At 28.8% G+C, this 12,301-nt stretch overlaps 1 protein-coding gene across 3 annotated transcripts; it reads right to left on the bottom strand.

Moving 5' to 3' along the window:
• LOC136981037 (small COPII coat GTPase SAR1B-like) lies at positions 1-11,491 on the bottom strand. 3 transcript variants are annotated; one of them, XM_067277294.1, is made up of 8 exons: positions 11,340-11,491; positions 11,098-11,153; positions 6,310-6,429; positions 5,973-6,092; positions 5,667-5,732; positions 5,478-5,581; positions 5,280-5,411; positions 1-697 (listed from the first exon to the last, which is right to left on the bottom strand). In XM_067277294.1, the coding sequence occupies exons 2-8, from the start codon at positions 11,138-11,140 to the stop codon at positions 584-586; spliced, it is 699 nt and encodes a 232-aa protein (XP_067133395.1). In that variant the 5' UTR covers positions 11,141-11,153; positions 11,340-11,491; the 3' UTR covers positions 1-583. The 3 variants fall into 3 exon arrangements, with proteins under 3 accessions (XP_067133395.1, XP_067133394.1, XP_067133393.1); XM_067277293.1 differs by lacking the exon at positions 5,973-6,092; XM_067277292.1 differs by lacking the exon at positions 6,310-6,429 and having other exon boundaries at positions 11,340-11,490.
• Positions 11,492-12,301: the final 810 nt, after the last annotated feature.

The raw sequence follows: 12,301 nt of genomic DNA, 5'->3' as shown, positions 1-12,301 counted from the left end.
TCACTTTATAAAACAAAATTTATTATGGAAAAATTTTTGCCCAGAAGGGAAATGTCCTATGTACAGTGTTATTTGCTTTGGTAACATTAACACACAAATGTAAATAAACTGGCATGCACAAAACAGAAAAAACAAGATTATACAAATATTTATTTCCCCTATAAATAATTTTAACATCTCTCCAAATTTTTATTACAGCCAAACTGATGCAAAGAGAACATTCCACATGCAACAAAAGCTTGTTAAATTGGACTTATTGTGCAGAAAAATAATAAACATGCATATTGTTCTAAAATTTGAATTCACAATTTTTTTTAAAGAAAAACAAAAAGTTTGTTTTCATTGGAGTATTTTCATTTTTTGAAGAAATACTACAAAATCCTGAGAATATAAATTGATTTTTAAGGAAAAACAAAAAAAAAAAAAAAAAAAAAAAAAATCAAAATATGCAGAAATAATGGAAGTCTCCAGAAAAGATTCCTTTGCATCATAATACTATGTATAATTATAGTCTTATAAAACAAGAATGGATTTACTGAATGGTTATTGATGGTGGGTAATCTATAGATTTAGTTTTAAATCATCATATATATTGGGCAAGCCACCTGAATCCTTCGCCATAACCTTGTCTCTTCAAAACACTGCACATAAATAATTCTAGTGGACGACCAGGTAATTCTGATCTTGGAAGTTTTCCCTGGAAAAATTTTAATAAAAAAACTTAAATGGTTACAGCTGTAGCTACACTCCTCAATTGTAAACTGCAACAGCATGAAAGAAAAAAATGGTGCAGAATTACAAAAGTCAGAGGGAAAAAACTGATCATTTGTAATCACAGTGAATGGTGACATGGATAACATACTAAAACATAGCAAGATTTTCTCATGAAATGTAAAAAAGAAATGCAGAATGACTTGTCAGATGCTTATAATATGCCCAGAGTGTGATGACAAGGTATACTACATCTGATCACAAGCATGCAAGACAGGATTATCAAAACTGAAGGAGATCAGTTTGTCACCACACACCATTGTCAATCATTTGGGCTAATGTTGATACTAAGCAATGCTGCATGTTACAGTGGATTCAAATACACCTATGAGCATGCTAACAAGGCAGTGGTACATGAAGATAAATCTCAGAATAAAGAATCAATACATCAGGAACATGGCAGTGTGTGATCACTAGAGTGGAGTGATTTTCAAATTAACTAGAGTCAAGTAAAAGTCAGTTGTCATTTCATGTAAAAGTGTGCAAAGTTATATCAATTTGTATTAAGGTTCAGCACCTGAAAAAGCTAATTTGAGTTTTCATTATCTTCCAGGATTCAATCAAGGCGTGTGCAAACTTAAGGATATACAATAATTTTATTGTCATATTCATTACAATGAGTTTTAACAATGATTTGCATTTTAAGCCATTTTTCATATTAACCATAACATAATTCAAGACTGAAGTTATTGAAAATGAACTGGGTTTCAAATTGTCAATAATTGCAACTTAAACCTCAATGCACTTTCAGCTTTTTGCTTAATGCATACATAAGTAAAATTTAATTGAATAAATAAGATGGACATGGATATTTTAAATGAATTTTTAATATTACATAAATTAAGTAATAATATTAACCTATATATGGTTGTTGCCACCATCACTTGAAAAAAAAAATATTCTGTTCAGAATCAAAAAGTTTGGATGATGAATTCCAAATTAGATATTGATTAAACAGAGATTTGATTTTTGTTTATGTGAAAAACTTTTGTTACTTTTGAGGGAAGTTTACAATGAAGTGTTTATCACCAGAGAAGAGCAATTATTAATTGCTCTTCAATTTGAGTTTTTCTGAATAAGCTGGTTAGCCAACTGCTGCTGAGTAATAAATTACCAGATATATTAATCTGCTTCAAAGTGAGAAGGAACAAGTCAGTACAGTTTATACTTTTAGATACAGCATTTGTTTTTTGTTCTCTGTAAATGTTCTTGTATTTTTGAATATGCTCTGATGATAATTCTTTACCACTAGTAGTAAAATTTTTTTTCAATAATAAAGCTGCTAGAATAGATAACAATTACTAAAGAAAGAGCTCATGCTTTTCCCTTTAAACTGTGGCAAATACATGACAAAATCTCAATCTGTTTTGATCAAATCACATCAATCTTAACAAAATTCATTGATTTGAGAGAAGAATCAGTTAAGCTAGCATTAAAAATATACTTTCATACATTAAGACAAGACATGGACTTCAGACTGATTGAACCTTAAATCATGTGAATTGCATTTTGAGATTTGGTTGGTGAATACAACCATAAAAGTATTTGAAGCTTACCAGGCTATAAAAAAGGTTGCTAAATCTTATATATACTGCATATGGGCACTGCTAATATATGTTTTTGCTTTCATCACATACACTTAGATCATTGTTACTTTTTTTACACTTTGACTGTAGTCAATACGACTAGTGCTGGCTGGAAGAGAGTAAAATACAAGTCACAATTTTTCAGCTTGCCCTGTAGCCTCCTCAATGATTTATTCCTGACTACAGGACTGGAGCTCTGAGACTTTTTCATAAGAGTCTATAGGAATAATATGGTTCTAGTTTCTATTTCTTCTAATAAACAATGATTCAATAAAGAAATAGGTTAAAAAGAAAACCGATCATTGTAAAGCAATAAGAAAGACAAAGCTGAAGACTTAAAAAAAAGTGAAATATCCCTTACTTGGTATTGCAACTGATATTCCTGAAAGTCATCTGGTCACAAATCACTATCACTAAATAATGTAATATATAAATTGTTAAAAGTAGTTGCTAAAAAGGTTGAACTGATATTAGAAAGAGTATCACTAATATAGTGAACAAAATGGATCGCAGAGAAGAATGCAAACTTATAATCATATAAATGTCAAGAGAAAGCACAGAAAAAAAAATTCAAAATTAATGCTGAATTCCAAATTAGATATTGATTAAACAGTTTATCAAAACTAGTCAATTTTAATTATCAAAACTAATGAAATAAAACTATGTAAAATTTACATAATTACTATGAAATAAAAATTGTGACATTATTTTGCAATTTTTCTTTGGAGGTGCTGCAGTTCCACAGTGCTTATGAGTTGTCACTGAATATTACACTAAAACATTGGAAGATTACTGTGTTTTCAGAAATTCAAATTCAATTTATTTGAAAATCACCTTAAGATTGAAGAAAATATGGAGTGGAGGAACTGTATGATACAATGCCTTCAATATTTAAAAGAGCATCTCATTCAACCAATTACAATAAGATTAATATAGATTACCTGCCCATCTTGAAGTTCTGACAAAAGAACTGTCTAAATAAGTTTTTGTGATGAAATTCTCATGCTGCATCAAAGGACAGACAAATTCATTAAACTTGTGACTGAAGTATTGCAAAGAATCTATACTCTAGGGCAGCGTTTCTCAAAGTGGGCGATAACACCCCCTTGTGGGCAGTGAGTTAATCTAGGGGGGCACTGGAGGCAGGGTACTGAACAGTGATCAAAAGGTAAAAGTTCCCTTTCCTCTGTCAAACGGATAAGAGGAAACATTGCGTTTAATGGTTTCCAGATGTCGAGAACAATGTACGGCAAGGGCACAAAGTGTGAGATTCATAGAAAAGTTTTCCTAAGAATATTTCCAATCCTTTCTCACACAGGGGGCGTTGGGTATAACTTTATGGAACAAAGGGGGCGGTGGATCGAAAAAGTTTGAGAATCACCGCTCTAGAGTGATGTTATGCAATGATTCTCTTCTAGCAAAAATTGACTCATAATCATAAAGTAAGAAATATGATAATAAATCTGATCATCAAATTAACTTTAGCTTATACTTTGGGATATACTTCCCATAATATAGATGAAGAACATGGTGCAAGGTAATTTTTCAAAAATAAAAACTAAATTGCTCTTGCAGATGCAAAACCTTAATAAAAATTGATATAAAAAAGAATGACAATTTTTTAAAATTCATCTGTGATTAATTTCCAAAATTTATTCTTTTTTCAATCCACTATAATGACCACTTTTGCTGCTACAATCATCAGAGATCATTCACAGCACACTAATGCTGAAATTGATCACACAATTAGGGGATATTTGTGTTAGCACCTAGCCTCTCTCAAAATATTTTGGCCTGCTGAAAGCATATCATTAACACTACAACATATCCAATGCTTGGTTTGATGTAGGAATAAACAGTATTGGATATAAAGGCAAGTTTTGTTCACTAATGAATTCCCCTGCTACTTAAGGTCAGAGCAATTCCAGAGAGTGGTTTAGAGCAAAAATTTAGGTTCTCAAAACTGTAGGATGTGCCTCCCTAGTAGGACACAAAATTATTATGATTAAGGCTGAAATATAGTCATTACATATCAAAGTTTGATTTAATTTAAAAAGTAATTACCTTAATTACATTTTGAACTAAAGTAAAATGAACATATGATGTACTTTCAAAAAACACTAAAGAAAATCTTCACTGTATTACAATAAAATACATCTTAAGAAAAATGTAGGCTAGTATGGAGTTACACAAAGTGTTGAAGGTGTATCCTTTCTACATTAAAAGTTTTCTATCTCTTTAAAAAGTTTAAGAACCAATTGTTTAGGAGCAACATCCTATAACTATGATGAAGCCTTCATCAAGGAATACTAAAGTGTCCCAACATTCTTAATGTGGTATGGAGATGATAAAATATGGTAAGCATCTCTCATTCACATTCCTGACATTTGACGACATCAGGATATATTGATTTGATTTTTGGATCCTGTAGTAAAAAACTGTTTTTGGAAGATGTTCTCAGTGCTGTCTTCCAGCAAGACAACACCTGTTTACATATGGTTCATGTTTCTATGAACAATCTGCATGATATGGTCATGACAACATGGTCCAAAGCCTGTAATTTATAATCATTAAGTATGTGGGACACAAGTTGGCAATTGCATCAGAAGCTTCCCACTTCCGATCTGAATGTTTTGTGCACTCACATAAAATGCTGCATGGCACCTTCTATCCTAAGCACTGACAACTTTGTTTTAGTATGTCACAGCATATAGACTCATCATTGCATGTGGTATACATGCTCATCATTAAATAAATAATCTTATTTGGCATCTTTTATGTTCATTTCTTTGATCATTTACATTTATCAGACACCTCTATCTTTCCTGTAAATTTCATAACTCTGAACATTTCTTTCATGGCACTGCAATTTCAACGTTAAGGAATGTATAAAATAAAAACAAAATATATTCAAGTCCTAACCTTTCCTGTTGTTTGTCCATATAAACCAAAATAATTTCTTAGCTCGTCTTCACTAGCTGCACCAGGTCTATCAATTTTATTTCCAAGTATCAGAACTGGACAATTAGCCAACTGCTCGTCTGTTAGTAGACTCTAAAAAGTAATAACTAGAAAGGTTATAAATGAAATGTTTAGCATATATAGAACTTTCTGACTTACATCTAATTCAACTTTTGACTCTGGAAATCTTTCTCTGTCACATGCATCTATTAAGAATACTATAGCATCAACAGCTGGAAAATAATCTCTCCAAACTCTTCTCGCTAATAAATATAATATTCAGTTGAAATATAACAATAAAATTACCTAATTTTTATTTTTTTAAATTTTATTTAAATGTATTCTTACCTTGATGATGCCCTCCTAAATCAAATGTTGTAAATCTCATATTTCCTATGGATAATTCTTCTGATGCTAAAATTAGCAAAACATAATGGCAATAAAGTAAACAAGTTTTGTATTTATTAAAAAAGAAAAAACTATGATTAACTTAAAGTTTAGTTTTTAATTATGGAATATTAAATTTATTTTTAGAAATCAAAGGCTGTTATTAAGCTAGAATTATTAGAAAAACATGCCATTGAAAAGAAATGTTAGAGAAAAAGCTACATTGTCAACAGTTAAGCAATGATTAATAATAAATGATATACTTACTAGGATGTAATGTAGGCACGTGTTGAGCCATTCGATCATCTTTTAACATATGTAATAAGGTTGTCTTACCAGCATTATCAAGACCAAGAAACAGCAGCTTACCACTCTTTTTCCAAAGTCCTGGACGTGCAAGGAGGAAAAATCATGCAGTGAGATTAAATGGCAACAACAGTGAAAAGGAGGAAGAGCATAAAATTAATATAATGTGATGGACAGATGCTGAGTTTTTTTGATATATCATGCTTTGCCAACAAACATCAAATGGCAGTTTGAAAATGCATAAAATGTTAGCAGCAAAACACACCATGCGTTTTGTTAAATTTAAGTTTTAACTTACTAGGATGTAAAGTTGGCACAGGTTGTACCATTCGATCATCTTTCAATATACTTAATAGAGTTGTTTTACCAGCATTGTCCAGTCCAAGAAATATCAACTTTGCACGTTTATGAAATAAACCTGTAATATAAATCTACCACAATGAAGAATGTTTTTAAAAAGAGCAAAATACACTTTTGAATCAATATATCAAAATGCCTTTAAAAAATAATAATAATAATGTTCTAAAATTTACTTCTTGATGATAATGCTATGCATAAATGTAACATGTTTTGTACTTATAAGTTAAAAATTTTTATTATTATTAGGTCATTAGCTGTTTATATATTTTGAGACACTAACTACTCAATAAAAAATGTGGAATAAGATTTTATTTGTATTACAGAAATAACACAATAAATCTATGTTGATTCTGAATTGGGTTGCAATTTTCAAATTGTAGAATTATACATTCTAACAGTCATCTGTCTGTCTGTCCTTCGTTAATCTTTAGAAAAAAGTTAAATAAAAACAGATACCAGATATGAAAACTTTATGGACTGGAAGTCCCAATTAACTTCCAGTCTGAACCAGAGGGTCATATGATTTCAATTCAAAACTTCAAGGATAAAGTTAGATACATAAAAATTGAAACCAGATACAAAAAGTTTATTTTCAAATTAAAATATGACCAAAAATTACAGCTTGACATTGTGCAATTTAACTGCTAAATTTTCCTTATTTAAAATGATTTTATGATAATTTCATAACATTTTAATTCACAAAATATAAACTTTTTCTATAAGGTAATATACAATATCTTGAAAACAAGGAAGGCCTCTGCTTCTGACAACAATTTCAAAAAGTTGATCCAAGATGAGGTTAACCATTGAGACTATCTTGCAAGAAAACTGTCATTAAAAGTAAAAATGAAAAAAAGGAAAACAAGCTATTTGCCTTCCTTTACTAAATATAACTTCTTCAAAAACTGGAACAGTACATATAGAGTCGCAAATCATTTGTGGCCAAAAACGTTCGATCTGTAAGTTTTTTACGTTTATTTGCTGGAAAATCTGTGTTTAGATGTGATTTGCGACTTGTCTTCCTTTTTTGGAAACATAAATATATTATTATTTTACTTTAATTAAATAATCATCTTTACTTATAAAATGTCTTAAAAACAAAACAATTCTTTTTAACAATGCAATGCACTGAACATAAAAATATTTTCGAATATAGAATATCACACATGTATATTCTGTACTTCATATCAATTTTATTATACTTCATATTCATATTATAATACTTGTTTATTATTATTTGTGAAAAATTAACATGCCACAGAAAAAAAAGATCCAATTTTTTAAAAGTGCTATGCACAGCTATCACAACACTCAGATTAAATGTCATATGAATGATGAACTGAAAAAAAATATAGCAATATTAGACAATATTACAAAAATGGATACAGAAACCATATCATCAATGCATAAAAATATATTGAAGATATGTGTAATAAGAAAAAGGGAATTTTTTTTTAATACAGAGTTTCATTTTAAATTAACTTTTGAAAAGGAAAGAAATAATTTTACTTTCCTGGCCATTATATATAACAGAGGGAAAGTATGGAAATCAGTCAAAAAAATAACCTCCCCAGATTTTTAATTTTTGCATTCCAGATCTTGAAACATTGAAATGCAAAAATATTCAGGGGGTGCATGGATGATGTTAGCATATATGTGGGGGGCATGATTTTGTTCAGAGTTTGAAAATTTCTGAAATTTTGCAGGGAGGTATTAGGGAGTTTGTGCATTAGGGGATTGATGCTGTTAAAATTTGGTGATTAAGGTCAAGGGATGGGGAGATAAAGGGGGTCATGTGCATCTCCAGTAGGGTCAGACTTAATGACAATATTACTTGCTATTAGCATTTACAATTTTTTTTATAAAACCCATCCCTACCCTCAAAGTTAAGCTTTTTGCCATTTTGTAGTAGTTAAAAATATAAAAAAATTTTTAATAAAATATAGTAGATGGTACCATCAAATGTTGCTAGGAAAGTTAAGCAACTCATTGCTGGATTTTTTAAATTAATCTGCCAAAAATAAACCTCAAGAAAAAAAATTTTAAACAATTCTTGAAATAATTTTTTTAATGCTTTCATACTTTAGAAAAGTCAAACATTTTAATATATATATATATATATATATATATATTACAATTTCTCCTATATTGCATGATCTGGAAGTCCTTCAACATAGCATCTATTTTCAATGCAAAAAACAAATTTTATTCAACTTTTTATGCAATGGTAGGTTGGATTTTTTTTTGTGTAATTCAGTATTATTTATTTATTTTTGGTTTCTTCTTATGTGTGCATTATTTACTATTAATATGCATTTGTTTACATGTTTATTATATGCACATCAACATAGTGTAAATGCTGCTATGTCAAAAGGACATCATCACTCAGTATAATTATTCTGAAGAGGTATCAAAAACAGTTTGAACATCAAAAACTGTTAGAAATAATATCCATTTTAATGCATACATATTCAAATAGATTATAAAATGCATTATACATAAAATAGTCTTTGTAATTTTAAAAATAATCTATCATAAACTAAAAGAAAAACCATGTAAATAATGCTCTTGTTGTTTTTCTCAAACAGTTAAAATTTATTTTATAAAAAAAAATCTGTATTTTCTATTCAAAAAGTATTTACTTTTTCTTATTCAAAAATTATTATAAATAAAAAGGACAATTTCTTGTTAGTTACCTCTTTTCCTCATTACTTTAAAATGAATTTAAATATAATTCTTACTTATTCAAAACTCAGATAAGAATATTTTGTTTTAGTCGTAATCTGAATTTTGAAGAAGTCAACCACAAATCATACAATGTGAACAAAAATCAAATTACATGCCTTTACAATACAGGTACTCCTCACTTTACGACAGAGTTCCGTTCCAGCGACTACGTCGTTAAGCGAATTGGTCGATAAGTGAGGAGCTTGCACCGGGAATATAGGATCGTTGCAAAATTATACAAATTATGCAACAAACTTCAAAATTTATTCATAAAAAGACCATTATAGTACGTTATTAGCCTATTATAGTACTATAAGACAATTTTAGTACGCACAAGCCTATTAAAGTACGCTTAGTGCGCATGTCACCATTCGCCACTGATCGACACTCAAGCTGAGAAAGGAAATTCCCCGAATTGCAGGTCGAAACTCGATTGGTCGTTAAGCAGATAGGTTGTAAAATGAGGAGTACCTGTATATATATTTTATATATTATTATGTGAATTTTGTATTTCAAATTAAAAATGTATTTGGGATCTTAAAAAAAACTGTTCATAAATTTTTCTTTTCAATTAAAAATGTCCCATTCTTAATTTTCCAATAAATCATTTTTTTTTATAATAGTCAAAATTCAAATATCTCAAGTACTTAAAACAATAGAGTTTATTTTTTATCATCAATTTTTATTAAAATGTGGATATAATAGCAAGTATCCAGATATTTTGAAAGTAAAGTATTATGAAAGTAAGGTAAATAAACTATTTACAAAATCAGTGATCTAATAATATATCACTTTCAGAATATATTTGCAAGTAAAGTTGTATATTACTATATTATTTAAACTTTTATATGGGATTCATTTTTATATTAAAAAAAAATCTAAAACATTTAAATTTTGTGTTATAATAAAATAATTTAGGTTATTAAATTAATTAAATTAATTTTAATTGTTTCAATTGTTATTGTAATTGCATTTTCTAAAAGTATATTATAGTTAAAAAAATAATAATATTAGTAAAATCAAAATAATATATAATCATTCACTAAAAAATTTGAGTTAGGCATAAAAAAATTTTGCAGACAATTCATTTCACTTTAAATATTATATAACTTTTGTCTGAATCTCTTTAGTCTTTTAAATTTAAATCTTAAATTAATCACAAACTACTATAATTTATAATTACCATAATTATATATTAATGATAATTATTATTTAAGTAATCACACAAATCAAACATCCACGAAAAACCTCAATGACGTTTAAAATAAACAACTTCACACAAATAAACTCAGTTAAAGATGACAGCTATTTCAATTAAAAAAAAAAAAGAAAAAGGAAAAAACTACTAATTGTATATTAGGTAAGAAAAATGAACAAATCATTTAAATTTATAGTTTATCACACCTATAAGTACATAAGTTTTGAGTATAAAAGTGAAAAAAAAAATCGATTTCCTTTCTATCCGAAGAAAGGAAATATACTTAATTCACTTCAGATTTTGTACGTTGGCGGTTCTTAACCAGCATTCCACAAAAAGAGACTTTATTGCAATTTATTCTTACATACTACAACAAACTACCCTATTCAATGGCAATTCCACATTTCTATTTTATTCAATATGCTAAATTTTATTAGTTCAGTGCTTCATTCTTTCTCCAAGAATAGTAAACGTGGAATTGCTTATCAAGTTTTGAATATATCGACTGGGGCCGTGCGGTATGTTTTCTCGGTATGAATGAAGTCTTCGAAATGCCACCTCTCCGTATCGTAGCATGGCACGGCCCCGATATCAACGCTAATGCTTTGTGTAATAAAAGGTATACAAACAGCGTTCTGCAACCTCAGAAAGGTCGAGAACCACCGACGTACGTAGCAAGGTAGAGAAATATGTATATTTTACGATTTGTGTCAGTAGCATGACATTAAATATACTTGAAATTCAACGATAGTTAATTGTATACTTTGGATATTTAAATGTATCAATAGAAGCAATACTCACCAAAAAGACTAAGAACACTTGTGAACCAATCTACCAAAAACATTGTTGAATTCAATCTGAAAATCATTAACAATTGTATTAATAATTATAGAAGATATCTTTTAATTCATTTATCTCACTAAAATATATGATAAAGATGAATTTTCAGGGGATTTTCCTCCATTGAAAACTGAAGTTTTTATCATTTAAAACCGTCATAATTTATCAGTAAAGTTTAATATTACTTTATTTATCATCATTACCTGTTTCTGTTACGAATTAAGTCTGTACAAAAGCGGCAAAAAGCCGCAATAAGACGAAGAAAAACGAAGCACAAACGACAAGATGGCTGAAAGATAGATTTCGTGTCGCGAAGAGAAAACGTCCGTGATTGGCTAATAAAGAGAAATCAGCTAATAAAATCAATCGTTACATCATTCGTATAACAACGTTGCTACTGTTTATTTGCTAAAAATCTAGAATCAACCAATAATATCAATCCCTAATCGACCAATAAAAAATTTTCTTACAAAAAATGCTCTACTTTTGAAAAATTTTATTTTATTCTTTAATTTTATGTAAAACTTTTCAACACATTTGCTTTCAATATTGATTTGTTTTTAAATATTATAATTAATAAAATTTAATTCATTTTATAATTTATATTTACGATAAATGAGAAAAAAATTAAATACAGTAGTTTCTTTATTCATATCGTAGTTAATACTGTACAGTATCTATTTTTGAAATTTATAATAAATCAATTTTAATATCTTCCAGTCTTCCAGAAGGAAGATATATATATATATATATATATAAATGTAATTAATTATAATACGAAATTTCGTATTTTATTGTTATTTTTATAATTGTTTAAAAATTTATAGTTTTTAATTATGAAAAAGTTTTCCACCAGATGGCAGCATGAAATATATTAAATTTTATGTGAATTATAGAATAATAGCGAGATTGAAGCCGAAGTTTTAAACGCGAAAACGTGTACGTCGGACGTTCAGTGCCGCTTTCTTGTAAACCTAGAAGTTTGACAATGGCGTTTGGAATGTCGAGCATGATTCCATTGACTTTCCAAACGCCATTGTCAAACTTCTAGACTTACAAGAAAGCGGCGCTGAACGTCCGACGTACACGTTTTCGCGTTTAAAACTTCGGCCTCAACCTCGCTAATATTTTTATTTTCTGACATTATTAAACTATAAAATAATGA

The sequence above is a fragment of the Centruroides vittatus genome, unplaced genomic scaffold, assembly GCF_030686945.1.
Source record: "Centruroides vittatus isolate TY-2023 unplaced genomic scaffold, ASM3068694v2 contig_742, whole genome shotgun sequence".
In the NCBI taxonomy this organism is placed as follows: Eukaryota; Metazoa; Arthropoda; class Arachnida; order Scorpiones; family Buthidae; genus Centruroides; species Centruroides vittatus.
The sequence above is the reverse complement of the archived record's forward strand: the minus strand, read 5'-3'. Positions and strand labels throughout refer to the sequence as shown.